Source organism: Haliotis rubra, unplaced genomic scaffold, assembly GCF_003918875.1.
Source record: "Haliotis rubra isolate DU_JTF1 unplaced genomic scaffold, ASM391887v1 Scf1139, whole genome shotgun sequence".
Taxonomy (NCBI): Eukaryota; Metazoa; Mollusca; class Gastropoda; order Lepetellida; family Haliotidae; genus Haliotis; species Haliotis rubra.
In genome coordinates this window covers 241,124-263,419 of record NW_025765047.1, presented here as the reverse complement: position 1 = coordinate 263,419, position 22,296 = coordinate 241,124, and the positions used below count along the sequence as shown (strand labels likewise).

Below are 22,296 nucleotides of genomic sequence, written 5' to 3'. Positions count from 1 at the left end.
AACTTCGTCCAAGAACTGTCGAATTGGAGTGGTACGGTTGGCTTGAAGTCTGTCCTTGAGAGTCAAGAACGGTGTGTCCAAATTAGGGTATTTCGTCTTCTTTGGAGGCCTCTTTGGTGAACTCGTTAATTAAACCATGAGCTAGAACTAACTCTTGCAAAGTATATTCAGTAAGTGGTGAACTCGTCATGAGCTGACACCACCCCCGTACTGTCAAAACAATGATAATTGGCGTTAATTACATCAAAGGACACCGGCAAGTCGGCCTGGCGCACCTACCCGCATGTCCATTTGGTTCAAATGTCGGCCTGGCGAGACTCCTCCGGCTCATTGCCCATCATTGTACTGGACAGTGTTGATGGACGCTTATAACAGGCATCATCGTGTTGTCAAAACTCGACTGACACCAGGCCGTGGTCACACAGCTGGAAATTATGCTGAATACGGCGATAATGTATTAAATAATCAGTGTTGGGAACGGCAAAGAATATGTTTTTGAAGGGAGGTGAGGAATCTAACATATATATTACCAACCGTTATAGTTTTGTTTGATGAATTCTGACTAAAGGGGACAGACTGCTCCCACCCACCGTATATACCCAACACTAGGGCTGCGCGATATAACCGCTTTACCGGTATTTACCGGTGCAGAAATGAAAACGATACGTATTGCGATACGCCGATCGAAAACCGATATTTTGACTTGCATTCGGAAAACTTCGTAACATTCGGAAATCTTCGAATATTACCTTGGTTCATTGTGCTAAAAAATATTTAATTTTTTTTTGTCATGATTAAAAGCTGTTATTAAAGCTTAATCAAGCATATTGATTTTGTTCTATTTTTGCTTTATAAAACAAGCATTAAGTCGATTATAAGTAGGTTTTTGTTTAAAAATTCTTCTTGCAATATATCGCAATACATATTGCAATATATGCTTTCGCATCGCAATATATCGCAATATATGAATTCTCTGCAATACCCAAGCCCCAACCAACACACGGCAAATTGACGATGGGTGTTATGTTGTGAGTCTATTTCCAGTAGCCAATGATTTCTACAGAAACCTATTAATTGCCTACCAACAGTCACCAAATGACTTGCTAATTGATGGCAGTTATACACATTTTATGATGTGTTACAATATCATGATACACCAGACAAAAGTCTGGCTCTCGCCCTTCAATGGACATCTGTTACATACTAACAGCCACCTCAAGACGTAAATGTTGCCGAATCAATACTACAGGTATATATACATCTACGTTATATGTTTAGAATAGGCATTTTTAAACGTGTGTTATTTAGATGTCCTGATGGCAAGCGCCCTGTCAAAGGTAATCATGGAATGCATACAGGTGAACAATTTTGTTTAAATCTAATAACCTTTTATGAACGCATCATAACTGTCCAATTGAACACAATCTGATTGATCGTTTGTTTCTTTTCAGCCTCTTTCCAGCGATCAACGATTAACTGTTAGAAAGGCGCTGGAGAGTTGAAAGTCAATATCCATACAGTGGCTACAAATATCAGGTTTCAAAAACGTACATAATTCCTGAAAAGGGAAATATTGATAAGGTACAAGTTACAAAGGGAGAGATTTGCCCCAACTACGTGGATGTAAATCAACAACAGTGAAATAACTGAAAAATGGCCACCTTCCCTCCTGTCACAAAACTATCTGCTGCTGTGTTAGGTTTAACAGTTGGATTTTCGTTGGCGTCCATTTGTGTTGTGTTCTTTAAAATTGAACATTCCGACTTTCATTTCGTCTCGTCTATTGTGAACACTGTACATTCACAAGATGTTCATTCAAGGGAGATGCAGAATTTATCGAAGGACTTCCATGAAGAATTCCCGAAGTCTTTGGGACAATACTTGTCTGGAAATATCAAATTTGAGGACCTGCGTCTCCATAAAGGTTAGTGCCGATGGGGAGGGTATGTGTGTGTGTGTGTGTGTGTGTTTAATACATACACAGGTTTAGTTTAATATTGATGACATACATGCGACTGTAACAATCTTCAGCCATACCATCGTTTCAGGTGTGACGTCATTCTCATCTCACGGCACAGATTCGAATAACGTCATCGATGCTGAACAATGCCACACTGACACAGTGATGACGTAGAATAACATCACTGTCACTGGCTAATTTGCATATCACGGGATGGAACCTTTCCCTTATTTGTAAACAAACGCGATTGTTGTGAGATCAGACATACTGTCCTAATGTAAGCCTTTCGGTGAAGTCTGCATATTGTTTTGTGTAATAACATATATATATATATATATATATACAGCTGAATCTATGGCAGTGACGAGCATGACGTGATAGATATACATCAACAAGACCATATTGCCAGGGCTCCTTTGGGACTTTGATGCCAGCACAACCAACGCAAACAAAGAATGACTAGAAATAGTGCTTCACGTTTTAGGATATTTTCTCTGTGAAAGTTGCCATTTCTGTCACGAATGTTAATATAGATAAGGATTCTTAAAAATTAAACAGATGAAAAAACATCCGTGGTATCTAAAATTGACTGTATGAGAGTGAAAAGTCGTCACAAGGCTGCTGCCTGTTGCAGATGAACTATGCTGGAACTATTGAGACGTTTATTGGTTTGTTGTTTAACGCCGCACTCCGCAATATTCCAGCTATATGGCGGCGGTCTGTAATCAATCCAGTCAGACCAGACAATCCAGTGATCAACAGCATGAGCATTAATCTCAGCAACTGGGATACGATGGCATGTGTTAACCAAGCCAGCGAGTCAATAACCTTAGTTGCCTTTTACGACAACCATGGGTTGCTGAAGACCAATTCTAACCCGGATCTTCACGGGCATCTGGATAGGACAATGAAACAACACGGCACGAAGTTAGATTTTATATGATTTCTATGTACGTGATTATTTCTAATCTTAATGATAACAAACACATATACGGTTGTGAATGTATGTAAGACTGGATTTGTGTTACAGTATATTGCTGATACTGCCTTACTTACTGCTTTTAGATAGTTTCGTTTTGCATTGAGAGAAGTGGCTTTTTCTGAAAATAATCTACTTCGCTGGGGATTCATGAAATGTCAAATAGGCATGTTTTTTCCTCCAGGTAGCCGCATGTAGTAAATTATCTCACAAAAGTGGGCGCTATTTCTTTTCCGTAAAACCCAATTCACTCACTCACTCACACGATCTACCAACCAAACCAATCCAACCCACTGAACCATCCATCAACTCACTCACTGACTCGTCTTTGAGAAGGTGTAACGTATCAATCGACCAATATCACTATGTGAAATTGTTTATCGAAATAGCTCAAAGACATTTCGTTGAACAGCTAATTACGTGTGCCATGTCGGTGAAGTTGAAAGCCAAGTTGTATTTGATTAGATGGACCTAACTGGTTGGGTTTCCCCCTTTGGTACATTGTGTGAATCCCTTTTTTGATGTCCCTGGGAAGTGATGGCCCACACCACACTTAACCTCAACCACACCTCTTGTGGTTAAAACATTGCATTGTCAATCCACAATTTTATTTCTCACATCAGTTCACAGTGAGAAACCAATTTCAGCTATCCCCATTATAATCGTGTTGGAATAAACCTACATGCGGTGTAAAACCCAATTCACTCAATCACCTGACCTACCGACTGAATCAAACCGTTCCACTGAACCATCCACATCTCACTAATTCACTCGTCTTTCAATAGCTGCAACGTATCAATCTAGCATTATTGCTATTTGAAAGTGCTTATCGAAATAGTTTAAAGATGATTTTTGCTTTATTGGAACAGATAACGATGCCATATCCAAGGCTCTATATCAAAAGGAGAAAGTACTCTGCTGGATAATGACGTCACCAAAGAACCTGGATGTTAAAGCACGTGTCGTTCGTGACACGTGGACAAGGCGCTGCAACAAAGTCCTTTTCATGAGCTCTGTGACAGATCCAAAGTTCCCTACAATCGGATTAAACGTGTCGGAAGGCCGGAAGCATCTGACGGCCAAAACAATGCAAGCTTTCCGTTACATTTACGAAAACCACTTTGATGATGCTGACTGGTTCATGAAAGCTGACGATGACACTTATGTTATTTTAGAAAATCTCCGATACTTTCTGACGTCCCAAAACAAGTCTGAACCTGTATTTTTTGGCCATCATTTCAAGACACTTGTCAAACAAGGGTACTACAGTGGCGGAGCGGGATATGTGCTGAGTAAGGAGGCGTTGAGGAGATATGGGGAGAAGGGACACGAACCCAAACTGTGCAGGCGTGATGGTGGTTCAGAAGATGTGGCGTTCGGCAGATGTATGGAAAACCTGGGAGTGAGGACAGCCAACACAGCAGACGCCCTCGGGAGGAGCAGATTCCATTGTTTTTGGCCAGAGTTCCATTTGGAGGGTAAATACCCACGGTGGTTTTATAGGTTCGATCCAAATGGTGCTGCTAAGAAGGTAAGTGAAACACAGTATGTTATATTTATCTGGATAGAATCTGTTTTTTTCATTAGAATAATCTTTTTTACTTTGTTACTATACCAAACCTGTTTGGCGGTTTGTCAGATGAATCATTTAGTCAGCATCAATGGTCCTGCTTTGAAGCGGCGGAAACGAAATTGCTTGATGCTGGAGGTGCCAGATGTAGCGTAACTTGCTTTGGATACATCTGTATTAGGCAAATCTGTGATTTATGTACTGAATTTATACAATGCTTACCAGAAATACAATGAAAATTGGAATAGTGGAAAATGCACTTCAATAGTGTTTCCTGTCCAGCATATCTTTATGTCGCAGGAACTACAAAGTCCATTCTAGCTGATGTATTTTATTGGGTGAATGAAACCTGTGGATCACAACAACATGGTATAGTTGCTGCCTGACATGGTGTGTGTACACAAATAATATAAATGTTAATCAATTACTAAATACTCAAAATATATTCTATGGAATTAATTGTATTTTGAACAATTAATTTTATCACTGGCAATTCCCCATAACATTGTTTAATATCATGTTGAATATACTTCATACCTGAGAAATAAATACCTTTTGCATACTTAAATACAACTATCATTCCAAATTCACAACATACCTGTTTAACAACATGTTAAAGTTGTTGCCTGACATGGTGTGTGCCTGGCCTCTGGCACATATAGTTTTTATAGAGAGCAGTCATGTGACCTGCCTCTGCAACATTTGCAGGGACTGCATGTGCCAAAGCCCAGGATGTTCCAGTCAGACCACAAGTAAGGTGGGCTGTTTACACCAACATCAGTGAGAGTGCTGGAAAGTATGGTGCAGTGTTAGTGACAAACAGATTTTAGCCTGTGACATTTATTACACAAGAATACAAAGATTTGATGCACTGAAAGAGCACAGTTGGATGATGTGTATTTCATCAAAGCTTTTAAAAAAGTATCTCTGTTTTATGAAAGAAAGGTTCATAATCCTACAAATATCATGGGGTTTGATATTTAGAAAGAATGGGGTTAATTCTATGCATGCCTCGGGCAGCCTAGATCATATCAAGCAAAACGTATTTTCAATGATAAAAAATTAACAAATCTTTAAACCTCAAAAGATATAACAATACATATTAGTAGTAATAGTTTTAGATTTCTAAAGACATACCTCCACTTGTATGCAACAATGTGACTTTTTCCACACTTGTATATGACAATCGGTTTAAAGTTGATGTCATAACGAGTTTTATCTACGACTCAAATAGCTAGAATTTTGTTAATTCTAGACTGTTAGGTATAGAAGGAAAGTCGACATGTAAGTATTTATTGGCTTAGTGTACAGAGCTCACATTATCATTATATATTTTAGGGTGTAGACAGCATCTCCGACTACGCTATATCCTTCCACTACGTGAAACCACAGAAGATGTACGATCTGGAGTTTTACATCTACCACTTACGACCGTATGGCATTGTGTCCGGCACTCAGGAGCTCAACAGAATAGAGAAGGTGAAACCCGGAACTCAGGAGATCAACACATAAGTGAAGTGACACAGAGAACGGCCATTCGACTTATGTCTTGTTCGACTGGAATGCTCCATCAAGTAATTTGGTGTTGTTCGTATGTCTCCAATTGCATGAAACAATATTATACTACTAATCGTGTATAAAGTTTTTACGGTGATATAACAAATCGATATGATTACGTTAAGGCACTATGGCACTATTATACTGACATAGGGAAGCATCTTCCACATGTTACATGTGTCACGCATGGCGGAACAAAGAAATTCAACGTGTTTCCGATATTGTTTACTACGTGTCACAAAGAACGGCCTCTCTGTATTTGAGTAATCAACACTGTCTGACAGCTGTAACTTCTTCCATTGTTCTTCTATTAAACTACTTACTTGTTCACACTGTGATATCGATCTCCGCAAGACAGGTTTTAGTTATTGTTGAGCAGTTCGGGATTTCCATCCACATCACTTTAAAGAAGGATAAGAATACATGGATGAACAGCTTCCTTATAACAACAGGAATGACGTTTCGGCATAGGTTCTATATATTCTTATCTTTCCTTTGTACTTCAACTTTTAAATGCCTATCAAAGAGGTAGATGCAGTGTTTAACACGATTATAGTGAAATCAAACTCGCTCACTCATCAACATCACTGACTGAGTTTAGTTTTACGCCGCTTTTAGCAATATTCCAGCAATATCACGGCGGGGAACACCAGAAATGGGTTTCACACATTATGCCCATGTGGCGAATCGAACCCGGGTCTTCGGCGTGACGAGCCAACGCTTTAACCACTAGGCTACCCCACCGCCCCTCATCAACATGTTGAGTGATGAGTGTAGATGTAACAGTTTAAGAGAGGCTCATACAGTACCATTACAAGCACATCAACTTGTTTTTCTGGTATATCTTAGTCCTCTGTGCGAGGAGAGTAAACGAGTGAAATTATTGTCTTCATCATCGGTAAAACTGCATGCATCATGTTCATCTATATAAAGATAGTTCTCGATTCTGCCGATTGAGTTGTTTTGTCTCTGTATTTCTGTGTAACGCCATAACAAGTCAGCTGTTCACCTCAAGACAAAAACAAATAAGCATGGAACGTTTGACACACTTGAAAATACGCACTTGTCAATTATCAGTTATTCCTCTCCTCGCCCTTGGCGAGATCATTACGGTTATAGCCAGACTGTGATAAAAATTACTTACGCTCTTTCGTACATGCATTACTGTCTCTGTTCTAATGGATAGATCATCTACCCGCACTGTGAAAGGTCGGTGCTTCGATTCCCGAGCCACGCCACACCAATCCATGTTAAAAGATGCTACTTGTTGTTACTCTGCCTGGAGTTGGTCATTCGGGGGATGAATCAGTTGTCTTTGACTGGGGTGTCCATGTTAAACTGTGGCCACACATAGGATGTCAGTGGGCATGCTATTAAAACATTTCAAACGCAGTCCCATTTCTCCTCACCTCAAACGTTGAAAATACATAGATTTATGTGTTAAAACACCCCAATATTTTCAAATATTCCATAGTGTTCCAATTGTTTTTCAATTATACCATCATAGTGTATTGTATTGTATCACAATGAATTGTCTACAATTATTATGTTCAAAATTATTATGTACGTGTTATACTGTTCTATAGTACTTCAAAGTAATGAAGCATACAACTTTATAAAAAGAAATCGTCTTTATTGCATCGAGCGACGATTTGGTATAGATTCTTACATCGCTATCAAGCTAAAAGTGACTACAACCAAGTAGTTAGAATGATACGTGTATAGTATGTTGTGAGAAACTTCCGATTAACATTAAGAACAGTATGTAATTGAACAATAAGTGGCACATAATTGGATGAGGCCAGATGGGGAAGTAAGAACACCAAAAATAACGGGTGCTACAACAATATTAAGTACAAATTAAAACATGGGCTATATGAATATTACACACAATTTAAAACTCTTGCTATAAGCCAAAAAAAAAGCAAAAGCAAATGATTAGTTACACACACACACACGTACACACACAGACACACACACACACACACACACACACACAGACACACAGACACACAGACACACAAACACACACGGAGCATTTCACCATGTACGTACCTTGTTACCACACATTAGTACATTTTCATGCGAACGTAGGTAAATGTATAACGTCAGTGCTAAAGAATACCCATCTTGGACTATCGTTAGAAACAAATTTCATTTGGTGTAAAGAGCAACATGACAGTGGACAATGATCATGAGCATGAGGACATTGATCCACTCGCGGTGATCTATCATACATACCTTTACCATATCGGCCAATACATTCCACTCAAACAGTTTCATTGGTTCAACGACACAACTAAATATGTACCGGGTCTCCTTCAAGGATATACAATAAGAAGAACAATAGGAGGAACACAGTGTTTCGGAGTATATCCTTACTCCTTCAAGGATATACAATAAGGTAAAATAGGAGGAACACAGTGTTTCGGAGTATATCCTTACTCCTTCAAGGATATACAATAGGAGGAACAATAGGAGGAGCACAGCGTTTCGGAATATATCCTTACTCCTTCAAGGATATACAATAAGAAGAACAATAGGAGGAACACAGCGTTTGGGAGTATATCCTTACTCCTTCAAGGATATACAATAAGAAGAACAATAGGAGGAACACAGTGTTTCGGAGTATATCCTTACTCCTTCAAGGATATACAATAGGAGGAACAATTGGAGGAACACAGTGTTTCGGAGTATATCCTTACTCCTTCAAGATATACAATAAGAAGAACAATAGGAGGAACACAGTGTTTCGGAGTATACCCTTACTCCTTCAAGGATATACAATAGGAGGAACACAGAGTTTCGGAGTATACCCCTACTCCTTCAAGGATATACAAGAAGAAGAACAATAGGAGGAACACAGCGTTTCGGAGTATATCCTTACTCCTTCAAGGATATACAATAGGAGGAACAATAGGAGGAACACAGCGTTTCGGAGTATACCCTTACTCCTTTTAGGTTAGTTTTTGTTGTTGTTGTTGTTTTTTTGTGTTTTTTCTTTTTTTTGGGGGGGGGGGTTAGAGTTGAGGCCAGGGCTACTTCTTCAAAATGGGTCATGTAGATTTCAGTAAGAATGGGGGAAAGAGGGAACCCCATGGGACCCCCTGCAACAAAATCCAAACCACGGTCTACAGAAAACCAACCCATTCCGACCAGTACATTCATTTCAACTCTAACCACCCCCTAAAACCAAGTTAAGTCACGTTAAAAACATATTTACAAACTTTAAGATGGACACGTCCGATGATGATAACATTTTTAACCCCCCAAACTTCTGCGCCACAGAGAAGAATTCATTTAACAAGGTCATCAACCAATTTCAATTGGCAGTCTATTGGAATATCAAGTTGACGAATGCTTTTGAAGAAAAAAAACATTGCCTTAGTAGCTTACTAGTGAAATGTACACCAAGATTCAGATATTCATTTGAAATATCACCAGATGTACCACTTGACGTCAAGTTGCATATCGTCTTCCAATATCCTTTTGAAAATAAACAACCTTTGTTTTTCTTTTTTCTAAAGCCACTCTTAGTTTCCATTCTTAAAGGTCACATGCAACCAAAAAATCAAACATAATTAAAACACAATTATCACTTATTCATGACATATAATATACATTGCTGGTTATGAAAAAACATAAAAACAAAATTATAAGCGTACAATCGCAAATGAAAAGTGCAATATTTTGTACTATTTTACTTCCCAATAAACGAAGCAGCCGGGATACCGAACCCAGTCAGAGCGGGTGGGTGTGCACTCAAGTGTAACGGTTCATTTGCAGATGCTCTCACGGCTCATTGTGTGTGTATATATAGAGATGTTGGGTTTTGTAAATACGTGCTCATTTTTTGTGTATAACATTTTGCAACCAACAGACATCATAACATGTCATGTGTACAAGTATCACACCGGCCTGTCTGTGTAATTACATAATGTAACAGAGACCGAACTCGGGCCATAAATCAATGCGTTTTGTTTATTGTGTATAGCCTGATAGGTGTTAAGTTCAAATTGCATGTGTTCAGTGATTGAAATTGTGTATTGAATATTGTCATTAGCAGACGGACAGGCAGACACATATATAGGTGCCAACAAAACAGACATTGAGTTTTGTCTGTGACAACGACATATCTATATCACAGTTAGAAATTCTGTCGACGCTAAATAATGACATTGCTTTGAAGTATCGAACTGAGAAAGTGACTCGGTAAGAAGAACGTGTGGTGAAATAGACAAATAAGATTACATAAACAGTTAAATCGGTAATCTTCTGTAATAACATATAAAAAGCTCGCGAATGTGAAATATCAACAAAACATTAGAAAAATAGCTCACACCAAAGCCTTCACCGAATATTCACCGTACAACCCGCTTCCAAGTTGCGCGAACCTATTTCATTGCGCATGTGCTATGAGCGCAGCCCAGCTGTTGAAACCACTTCAATTCCCCCAACTCTGGGGGAAAGTTAGTGAATCGTTTGAACTACGATTTCGCGCGGTATTTTTCATCGCGTTATTTTTCAACTTTATAAGTTGAATCTGCATTTTTGACGCTTTGTTTCGGTAAGTCCAGACCGAAAGGTATCAGAATCTGCAAAGTTGTGTTTTACGTTGCATGTGACCTTTAACAATAATGGTCAAATACAGTCAAAGATTTTTGCAGTCCATCACTTGTTTCAGCTAATATGACAGCATCGTCAGCGTAAAGTACTACCGTAAAGTAGTATCAACAATTTCATAAAGATACCAAGCTGGTCCTCAATAAGCCTATTTACATGTCCGAGGCCAGGTACATCATGTTCATAAAGAAAACACTCAAGATCATTTATATACAAAGCAAAGAGGAAGGGAGATAGATTTTCACCCTGTCTAATCCCAATCTTACATGGGAAGGTATTTGTTACTACATCAGGTACATGGTCTCTGCCTGTCGCTCGGCATTAATAGGGACAACAAGGACTGGTCGGCTCGGAGTCAGTATAATGTGTATGAGTGATGTATTCATGCTTCACTGCGGCATGGTATCTCAGTGGGTTAGCACTATAAAACCAGCTTCAGTCTGGGCTAGTACATGCAGCCACACATACACATACACACACATGCACGTCGTGATATGAGCGAAATATTCTCAAGCACGACGTTAAACCCAATTTCACCTCACCTCACATCATGTACAACTCTAGATTGTATATGCTCAAACATATTCTTTATAGTTCTGAAATATTTTCCATCGATATTACTCTGAATTCTGACCTAAAGGGGACAGACTGCTCCCACCCACCGTATATAACCAACACTAGGGCTGCGCAATATAACCGCTTTACCGGTATTTACGGGTGCAGACATGAAAACGATACGTATTGCGATACGCCGATCGAAAACCGGTATTTTGACTTGCATTCGAAAAACTTCGTAACATTCGGAAATCTTCGGATATTTCCTTGTTACATTTGTGCTAAAAAATATTTAATTTTTTTTTGGTCATGATTAAAAGCTGTTATTAAGGCTTAATCAAGCATATTGATTTTGTTCTATTTTTGCTTTATAAAACAAGCATTAAGTCGATTATAAGTAGGTTTTTGTTTAAAATTTCTTCTTGCAATATATCGCAATACATATTGCAATATATGCTTTCACAACGCAATATATCGCAATATATCGCAATATTTGAATTCTCTGCAATACCCACCCCTAACCAACACACGGCAAATTGACGACAATGATGGGTGTTATGTTGTGAGTCTTTCCCCACTAGCCAATGATTTCTACAGAAACCTATTAATTGCCTACCAACAGTCACCAAATGACTTGCTAATTGATGGCAGTTATACACATTTTATGATGTGTTACAATATCATGATACACCAGACAAAAGTCTGGCTCTCGCCCTTCAATGGACATCTGTTACATACTAACAGCTCCCTCAAGACGTAAATGTTGCCGAATCAATACTACAGGTATATATACATCTACGTTATATGTCTAGGCATTTTGAAACATATTTTATTTAGATGTCCTGATGGCAGACGTGCCAAAGGTAATCATGGAATGCATACAGGTGAACAATTTTGTTTAAATCTAGTAACCTTTTATGAACGCATCATAATTGCCCAAATGAACACAATCTGATTGATTGTTTGTTTCTTTTCAGCCTCATTCCAGCGATCAACGATTAACTGTTAGAAAGGCGCTGGAGAGTTGAAAGTCAATATCCATACAGTGGCTACCAATATCAGGTTTCAAAAACGTACATAAATCGTGGATGTAAATCAACAACAGTGAAATAACTGAAAAATGGCTACCTTCCCTCCTGTCACAAAACTATCTGCTGCTGTGTTAGGTTTAACAGTTGGATTTTCGTTGGCGTCCATTTGTGTTGTGTTCTTTAAAATGGAACATTCCGACTTTCATTTCGTCTCGTCTATTGTGAACTCTGTACATTCACAAGATGTTCATTCAAGGGAGATGCAGAATCTATCGAAGGACTTCCATGAAGAATTCCCGAAGTCTTTTGGACAATACTTGTCTGCAAATATCAAATTTGAGGACCTGCGTTTCCATAAAGGTTAGTGCCGATTGGTGTGTGTGTGTGTGTGTGTGTGTGTGTGTGTGTGTGTGTGTGTGTGTGTTTGTAATATATACACAGGTTTAGTTTAATATTGATGACATACATGCGACTGTAACAATCTTCAGCCATACCATCGTTTCAGGTGTGACGTCATTCTCATCTCACGGCACAGATTCGAATAACGTCATCGATGCTGAACAATGCCACCCACTGACACAGTGATGACTTAGAATAACATCACTGTCACTGGCTAATTTGCATATCACAGGATTGAACCTTTCCCTTATTTGCAGAGGAACTATGCTGGAACTATTGAGATGTATATTGCTTTGTTGTTTAACGCCGCACTCCGCAATCTTCCAGCTACATGGCGGCGGTCTGTAATCAATCCAGTCAGACCAGACAATCCAGTGATCAACAGCATGAGCATTAATCTCAGCAACTGGGATACGATGGCATGTGTTAACCAAGTCAGCGAGTCTGACTCGACCACTCAATAACCTTAGTTGCCGTTTACGACAACCATGGGTTACTGAAGACCAATTCTAATCCGGATCTTCACGGACAATGAACAAAACACGGCACGAAGTTAGATTTTATATGATTTCTATGTACGTGATTATTTCTAATCTTAATGATAAAAAAACACATATACAGTTGTGAATGTATGTAAGACTGGATTTGTGTTACAGTATATTTCCGATACTGCCTTACTTACTGCTTTTAGATAGTTTCGTTTTGCATTGAGAGAAGTGGCTTTTTCTGAAAATAATCTACTTCGCTGGGGACTCATGAAATGTCAAATAGGCATGTTTTTTCCTCCAGGTAGCCGCATGTAGTAAATTATCTCACAAAAGTGGGTTTCCGTAAAACCCAATTCACTCACTCACTCACACGATCTACCAACCAAACCAATCCAACCCACTGAACCATCCATCAACTCACTCACTGACTCGTCTTTGAGAAGGTGTAACGTATCAATCGACCAATATCACTATGTGAAATTGTTTATCAAAATAGCTCAAAGACATTTCGTTGAACAGCTAATTACGTGTGCCATGTCGGTGAAGTTGAAAGCCAAGTTGTATTTAATTAGATGGACGTAACTGGTTGAATTCCCCCCTTCGGTACATTGTGTGAATCCCATATTTGATGTCCCTGGGAAGTGATGTCCCACACCACACTTAATCTCAACCACACCTCTTGTGGCTAAAACATTGCATTGTCAATCCATAATTTTATTTCTCACATCAGTTCACAGTGAGAAACCAATTTCAGCTATCCCCATTATAATCGTGTTGGAATAAACCTACATGCGGTGTAAAACCCAATTCACTCACTCACCTGACCTACCGACTGAATCAAACCGTTCCACTGAACCATCCACATCTCACTAATTCACTCGTCTTTCAATAGTTGCAACATATCAATCTAGCATTATTCCTATGTGAAAGTGCTTATCGAAATAGTTTAAAGATGATTTTTGCTTTCTTGGAACAGATAATGATGCCATATCCAAGGCTCTATATCAAAAGGAGAAAGTACTCTGCTGGATAATGACGTCACCAAAGAACCTGGATGTTAAAGCACGTGTAGTTCGTGACACGTGGACAAGGCGCTGCAACAAAGTCCTTTTCATGAGCTCTGTGACAGATCCAAAGTTCCCTACAATCGGATTAAACGTGTCGGAAGGCCGGCAGCATCTGACGGCCAAAACAATGCAGGCTTTCCGCTACATCTACGAAAACCACTTTGATGATGCTGACTGGTTCATGAAAGCTGACGATGATACATATGTTATTTTAGAAAATCTCCGATACTTTATGACGTCCCAAAACAAATCTGAAACTGTATTCTTTGGCCATCATTTCAAGCCACTTGTCAAACAAGGGTACTACAGTGGCGGAGCGGGATATGTGCTGAGTAAGGAGGCGTTAAGGAGATATGGGGAGAAGGGACACGATCCCAAACTGTGCAGGCCTGATGGTGGTCCCGAAGATGTGGCATTCGGCAGATGTATGGAGAACCTGGGGGTGAGGACAGTCAACACAGCAGACGCCCTCGGGAGGAGCAGATTCCATTGCTTTTGGCCTGAGATCCATTTGGAGGGTAATTACCCATGGTGGTTTTATTGGTACGATCCAAAAGGTGCTGCTAAGAAGGTAAGTGAAACACAGTATGCTATATTTACCTAGATAGAATCTGTTTTTTTCATCAGAATAATCTTTTTTACTTTGGTACTATGCCAAACCCCGTCGGTTTGTCAGATGAATCATTCAGTCAGCATCAATGGTCCTGCTTTGAAGCGGCGGAAACGAAATTGCTTGATGCTAGAGGTGCCAGATGTAGTGTAACCTGTTGGGAAATTTGGATACATCTGTATTAGGCAAATCTGTGATTTATGTACTGAATGTATACAATGCTTACCAGAAATACAATGAAAACTGGAATAGTGGAAAATGCACTTTAATAGTGTTTCCTGTCCAGCATATCTTTATGTCGCAGGAACTACAAAGTCCATTCTGGCTGATGTATTAAACCTGTGGATCACAACAACATGGTATAGTTGTTGCCTGACATGGTGTGTGTCTCTCTACACAGATAATATAAATGTTAATCAATTAGTAAATACTCAAAATATATTCTATGGAATTAATTGTATTTTGAACAATTAATTTTATCACTGGCAATTTCCCCATAACATTGTTTAATATCATGTTGAATATACGTCATACCTGAAAAATAAATACCATTTGCATACTTAAATACAACTATCATTCCAAATTCACAACATACCTGTTTAACAACATGTTAAAGTTGTTGCCTGACATGGTGTGTGCCTGGCCTCTGGCACATGTAGTTTTTATAGAGAGCAGTCATGTGACCTGCCTCTGCAACATTTGCAGGGACTGCATGTGCCAAAGCCCAGGATGTTCCAGTCAGACCACAAGTAAGGTGGGCTGTTTACACCAGCATCAGTGAGAGTGCTGGAAAGTATGGTGCAGTGTTAGTGACAAACAGATTTTAGCCTGTGACATTTATTACACAGGAATACAAAGATTTGATGGACTGAAAGAGCACAGTTGGATGATGTGTATTTCATCAAAGTTTTTAAAAAGTATCTTTGTTTTATGAAAGAAAGGTTCATAATCCTACAAATATCATGGGGTGTGATATATAGAAAGAAGGGGGTTAATTCTATGCATGCCTCGGACAGCCTAGATCATATCAAGCAAAACATATTTTCAATGATAAAAAATGAACAAATCTTTAAACCTCAAAAAAAATATAACAATACATTTTAATAGCAATAGTTTTAGATTTCCAAGGACATACCTCCACTTGTATGCAACAATGTGACTTTTTCCACACTTGTATATCAAATGGTCCATAATAGAAGTAAACATATATCCACCCTCTTTATGACAATCGGTTTAAAGTTGATGTCATAACGAGTTTTATCTACGACTCAAATAGCTAGATTTTTGTTAATTCTAGACTGTTAGGTATAGAAGGAAAATCGACATGTAAGTATTTATTGGCTTAGTGTAACGAGCTCACATTATCATTATATATTTTAGGGTGTAGACAGCATCTCCGACTACGCCATATCCTTCCACTACGTGAAACCACAGAAGATGTACGATCTGGAGTTTTACATCTACCACTTACGACCGTATGGCATTGTGTCCGGCACTCAGGAGCTCAACAGAATAGAGAATGTGAAACCCGGAACTCAGGAGATCAACACATAAGTGAAGTGACACAGAGAACGGCCATTCGACTGATGTCTTGTTCGACTGGAATGCTCCATCAAGTATTTGGTGTTGTTCGTATGTTTCCAATTGCATGAAACAATATTATACTACTAATGGTGTATAAAGTTTTTATGGTGATATAACAAATTGATATGATTACGTAAAGGCACTATGGCACTATTATACTGACATGGGGAAGCATGTTCCACATGTTACATGTGTCACACATTGCGGAACAAAGAGCTTTAACGTGTTTCCGATATTGTTTACTACGTGTCACAAAGAACGGCCCCTCTGTATTTGAGTAATCAACACTGTCTGACACCTGTAACTTCTTCCATTGTTCTTCTATTAAACTACTTACTTGTTCACACTGTGATATCGATCTCCGCAAGACAGGTTTTAGTTATTGTTGAGCAGTTCGGGATTTCCATCCACATCACTTTAAAGAAGGATAAGAATACATGGATGAACAAATTCGTTATAACAACTGAAATGACGTTTCGGCATAGGCTCTATACATTCTTATCTTTTCTTTGTACTTCAACTTTTAAATGCCTATCAAAGAGGTAGATGCAGTGTTTAACACGATTATAGTGAACTCAAGCTCGCTCACTCATCAACATCACTGACTGAGTTTAGTTTTACGCCGCTTTTAGCAATATTCCAGCTACATCACGGCGGGGGACACCAGAAATGGGTTTCGCACATTATGCCCTTGTGGCGAATCGAACCCGGGTCTTCGGCGTGACGAGCCAACGCTTTAACCACTAGGCTACCCCACCGCCCCTCATCAACATGTTGAGTGATGAGTGTAGATGTAACAGTTTAAGAGAGGCTCATACAGTACCATTGCAAGCACATCAACTTGTTTCTCTGGTATATATTAGTCCTCTGTGCGAGGCGAGTAAACGAGTGAAATTATTGTCTTCATCATCGGTAAAACTGCATCCATCATGTTCATCTGTATAAAGATAGTTCTCGATTCTGCCGATTGAGTTGTTTTATCTCTGTATTTCTGTGTAACGCCATATCAAGTCAACTGTTCATCTGAAGACAAAAACGAATAAGCATGGAACGTTTGACACACTTGAAAATACGCACTTCCTCTCCTCGCCCTCGGCGAGATCATCACGGTTATAGCCTGACTGTGATACAAATTACTTACACTCTTTCGTACATGCATTACTGTCTCTGTGGTCTAATGGATAGATCATCTACCCGCAGTGTGAAAGATCGGTGCTTCGATTCCCGAGCCACGTCACACCAATCCATGTTAAAAGATGCTACTTGTTGTTACTCTGCCTGGAGTTGGTCATTCGGGGGATGAATCAGTTGTCTTTGACTGGGGTGTCCATGTTAAACTGTGGCATAGGATGTCAGTGGGCATGCTATTAAAACATTTCAAACGCAGTCCCATTTCTCCTCACCTCAAACATTGAAAATACATAGATTTATGTGTTAACACACCCCAATATTTTCAAATATTCCATAGTGTTCCAATTGTCTTTCAATTATACCATCATAGTGTACAGTTTTGAATTGTCTACAATTATTATGTTCAAAATTATTATGTACGTGTTATACTGTTCTATAGTACTTCAAAGTAATGAAGCATACAACTTTATAAAAAGAAATCGTCTTTATTGCATTGAGCGACGATTCGGTGTAAAGTGACTACAACCAAGTAGTTAGAATGATACGTGTATAGTATGTTGTGAGAAACTTCCGATTAACATTAAGAACAGTATGTAATTGAACAATAAGTGGCACATAATTGGATGAGGCCAGATGGGGAAGTAAGAACACCAAAAATAACGGGTGCTACAACAATATTAAGTACAAATTAAAACATGGGCTATATGAATATTACACACAATTTAAAACTCTTGCTATAAGCCAAAAAAAAAGCAAAAGCAAATGATTAGTTACACACACACACACGTACACACACAGACACACACACAGAGAGAGAGACACACGTACACACACAGACACACACACACACACACACACAGACACACAAACACACACAGAGCATTTCACTATGTACGTACCTTGTTACCACACATTAGTACATTTTCATGCGAACGTAGGTAAATGTATAACGTCAGTGCTAAAGAATACCCATCTTGGACTATCGTTAGAAACAAATTTCATTTGGTGTAAAGAGCAACATGACAGTGGACAATGATCATGAGCATGAGGACATTGATCCACTCGCGGTGATCTATCATACATACCTTTACCATATCGGCCAATACATTCCACTCAAACAGTTTCATTGGTTCAACGACACAACTAAATATGTACCGGGTCTCCTTCAAGGATATACAATAAGAAGAACAATAGGAGGAACACAGTGTTTCGGAGTATATCCTTACTCCTTCAAGGATATACAATAAGGTAAAATAGGAGGAACACAGTGTTTCGGAGTATATCCTTACTCCTTCAAGGATATACAATAGGAGGAACAATAGGAGGAGCACAGCGTTTCGGAATATATCCTTACTCCTTCAAGGATATACAATAAGAAGAACAATAGGAGGAACACAGCGTTTCGGAGTATATCCTTACTCCTTCAAGGATATACAATAAGAAGAACAATAGGAGGAACACAGTGTTTCGGAGTATACTCTTACTCCTTCAAGGATATACAATAGGAGGAACAATTGGAGGAACACAGTGTTTCGGAGTATATCCTTACTCCTTCAAGATATACAATAAGAAGAACAATAGGAGGAACACAGCGTTTCGGAGTATATCCTTACTCCTTCAAGGATATACAATAGGAGAAAACACCGTTTCGGAGTATATCCTTACTCCTTCAAGGATATACAATAGGAGGAACAATAGGAGGAACACAGCGTTTCGGAGTATATCCTTACTCCTTCCAGGATATACAATAGGAGGAACACAGCGTTTCGGAGTATATCCTTACTCCTTCAAGGAACAACAATAGAAGAACACAGCGTTTCGGAGTATACCCTTACTCCTTCAAGGATATACAATAAGAGGAACAATAGGAGGAACACAGTGTTTCGGAGTATATCCTTACTCCTTCAAGGATATACAATAGGAGGAACACAGCGTTTCGGAGTATATCCTTACTCCTTCAAGGATATACAATAAGAGGAACAATAGGAGGAGCACAGCGTTTCAATGTATATCCTTACTCATTCAAGGATATACAATAAGAAGAACAATAGGAGGAACACAGCGTTTCGGAGTATATCCTTACTCCTTCAAGGATATACAATAGGAAGAACAATAGGAGGAACACACCGTTTCGGAGTATATCCTTACTCCTTCAAGGATATACAATAGGAGGAACAATAGGAGGAACACAGTGTTTCGGAGTATATCCTTACTTCTTCCAGGATATACAATAGGAGGAACAATAGGAGGAACACACCGTTTCGGAGTATATCCTTACTCCTTCAAGGATATACAATAGGAGGAACACAGCGTTTCGGAATATATCCTTACTCCTTCAAGGAACAACAATAGGAGGAACACAGCGTTTCGGAGTATACCCTTACTCCTTCAAGGATATACAATAAGAGGAACAATAGGAGGAACACAGTGTTTCGGAGTATATCCTTACTCCTTCAAGGATATACAATAGGAGGAACACAGCGTTTCGGAGTATATCCTTACTCCTTCAAGGATATACAATAAGAGGAACAATAGGAGGAGCACAGCGTTTCAATGTATATCCTTACTCATTCAAGGATATACAATAAGAAGAACAATAGGAGGAACACAGCGTTTCGGAGTATATCCTTACTCCTTCAAGGATATACAATAGGAAGAACAATAGGAGGAACACACCGTTTCGGAGTATATCCTTACTCCTTCAAGGATATACAATAGGAGGAACAATAGGAGGAACACAGTGTTTCGGAGTATATCCTTACTTCTTCCAGGATATACAATAGGAGGAACAATAGGAGGAACACACCGTTTCGGAGTATATCCTTACTCCTTCAAGGATATACAATAGGAGGAACACAGCGTTTCGGAATATATCCTTACTCCTTCCAGGATATACAATAGGAGGAACACAGCGTTTCGGAGTATATCCTTACTCCTTCAAGGAACAACAATAGAAGAACACAGCGTTTCGGAGTATACCCTTACTCCTTCAAGGATATACAATAAGAGGAACAATAGGAGGAACACAGTGTTTCGGAGTATATCCTTACTCCTTCAAGGATATACAATAGGAGGAACACAGCGTTTCGGAGTATATCCTTACTCCTTCAAGGATATACAATAAGAGGAACAATAGGAGGGAGCACAGCGTTTCAATGTATATCCTTACTCATTCAAGGATATACAATAAGAAGAACAATAGGAGGAACACAGCGTTTCGGAGTATATCCTTACTCCTTCAAGGATATACAATAGGAAGAACAATAGGAGGAACACACCGTTTCGGAGTATATCCTTACTCCTTCAAGGATATACAATAGGAGGAACAATAGGAGGAACACAGTGTTTCGGAGTATATCCTTACTTCTTCCAGGATATACAATAGGAGGAACAATAGGAGGGGAACACACCGTTTCGGAGTATATCCTTACTCCTTCAAGGATATACAATAGGAGGAACACAGCGTTTCGGAATATATCCTTACTCCTTCAAGGAACAACAATAGGAGGAACACAGCGTTTCGGGAGTATACCCTTACTCCTTCAAGGATATACAATAAGAGGAACAATAGGAGGAACACAGTGTTTCGGAGTATATCCTTACTCCTTCAAGGATATACAATAGGAGGAACACAGCGTTTCGGAGTATATCCCACTCCTTCAAGGATATACAATAAGAGGAACAATAGGAGGAGCACAGCGTTTCAATGTATATCCTTACTCATTCAAGGATATACAATAAGAAGAACAATAGGAGGAACACAGCGTTTCGGAGTATATCCTTACTCCTTCAAGGATATACAATAGGAAGAACAATAGGAGGAACACACCGTTTCGGAGTATATCCTTACTCCTTCAAGGATATACAATAGGAGGAACAATAGGAGGAACACAGTGTTTCGGAGTATATCCTTACTTCTTCCAGGATATACAATAGGAGGAACAATAGGAGGAACACACCGTTTCGGAGTATATCCTTACTCCTTCAAGGATATACAATAGGAGGAACACAGCGTTTCGGAATATATCCTTACTCCTTCAAGGAACAACAATAGGAGGAACACAGCGTTTCGGAGTATACCCTTACTCCTTCAAGGATATACAATAAGAGGAACAATAGGAGGAACACAGTGTTTCGGAGTATATCCTTACTCCTTCAAGGATATACAATAGGAGGAACACAGCGTTTCGGAGTATATCCTTACTCCTTCAAGAATATACAATAGGAGAAACACAGCGTTTCGGAGTATATAATTGGAAGAGGCCAGTAAGGGACTAAAAACAACAAATAGCACTAGTGATGAAGCCAATAAACAGGGGGATTAAGTAGTAACAACAAATAGACAGGGTGCTATTGATGGTCTATAGTTTGATTAGTTCTGCATAGGCTGATGGGATGTAGTATCCTTGGTAACGGTTGATCAAAGGTTTGTGGCGGCGGATTTCGATGGCTTCCAACAGTTTTCTTTTTGTAAAGTCCTGATTATTGGTTGATAGGACTTCGAATTCGTCAAACTTGATTTGATGGGTAGGGAACTTTTGCTGGTGATCTGAGAGGGCTGATTTGCTGTCTGCCTTAGCTGTAGAGGTTTTGTGTTCTTTTATGATGGGTGTCAACGGGACGGGAGGTTTCACCTATATAAGAATCACCACATTCACAGTAAAACTTGTAAATCACTCCTTTGGGGGGTTGCTTAGTGGAGGGTGGATTACGCCCATTAGTCTGGAGAATGGTCCTGAGGG

The 22,296-nt window shown here is 39.3% G+C and overlaps 2 protein-coding genes across 2 annotated transcripts; both read left to right on the top strand.

The window, feature by feature from the left end:
- Positions 1 to 1,653: 1,653 nt before the first annotated feature.
- Positions 1,654 to 6,040, top strand: LOC124252708 (glycoprotein-N-acetylgalactosamine 3-beta-galactosyltransferase 1-like). Its single transcript, XM_046686363.1, has 3 exons — positions 1,654 to 1,924; positions 3,809 to 4,470; positions 5,848 to 6,040. The coding sequence occupies exons 1-3, from the start codon at positions 1,654 to 1,656 to the stop codon at positions 6,019 to 6,021; spliced, it is 1,107 nt and encodes a 368-aa protein (XP_046542319.1). The 3' UTR covers positions 6,022 to 6,040.
- A 6,420-nt stretch (positions 6,041 to 12,460) lies between these two features.
- On the top strand, positions 12,461 to 16,474 carry LOC124252697 (glycoprotein-N-acetylgalactosamine 3-beta-galactosyltransferase 1-B-like). The gene is made up of 3 exons (XM_046686354.1): positions 12,461 to 12,635; positions 14,139 to 14,800; positions 16,220 to 16,474. The coding sequence occupies exons 1-3, from the start codon at positions 12,461 to 12,463 to the stop codon at positions 16,391 to 16,393; spliced, it is 1,011 nt and encodes a 336-aa protein (XP_046542310.1). The 3' UTR covers positions 16,394 to 16,474.
- Positions 16,475 to 22,296: the final 5,822 nt, after the last annotated feature.

Coding starts and splice junctions, on each gene's coding strand:
- LOC124252708 (XM_046686363.1), top strand. CDS start 1,654: ATGGCCACCTTCCCTCCTGTCACAAAACTATCTGCTGCTGTGTTAGGT. Junction 1,925..3,808: donor GGACCTGCGTCTCCATAAAG/GTTAGTGCCGAT, acceptor TTATTGGAACAG/ATAACGATGCCATATCCAAG. Junction 4,471..5,847: donor CAAATGGTGCTGCTAAGAAG/GTAAGTGAAACA, acceptor TATATATTTTAG/GGTGTAGACAGCATCTCCGA.
- LOC124252697 (XM_046686354.1), top strand. CDS start 12,461: ATGGAACATTCCGACTTTCATTTCGTCTCGTCTATTGTGAACTCTGTA. Junction 12,636..14,138: donor GGACCTGCGTTTCCATAAAG/GTTAGTGCCGAT, acceptor TTCTTGGAACAG/ATAATGATGCCATATCCAAG. Junction 14,801..16,219: donor CAAAAGGTGCTGCTAAGAAG/GTAAGTGAAACA, acceptor TATATATTTTAG/GGTGTAGACAGCATCTCCGA.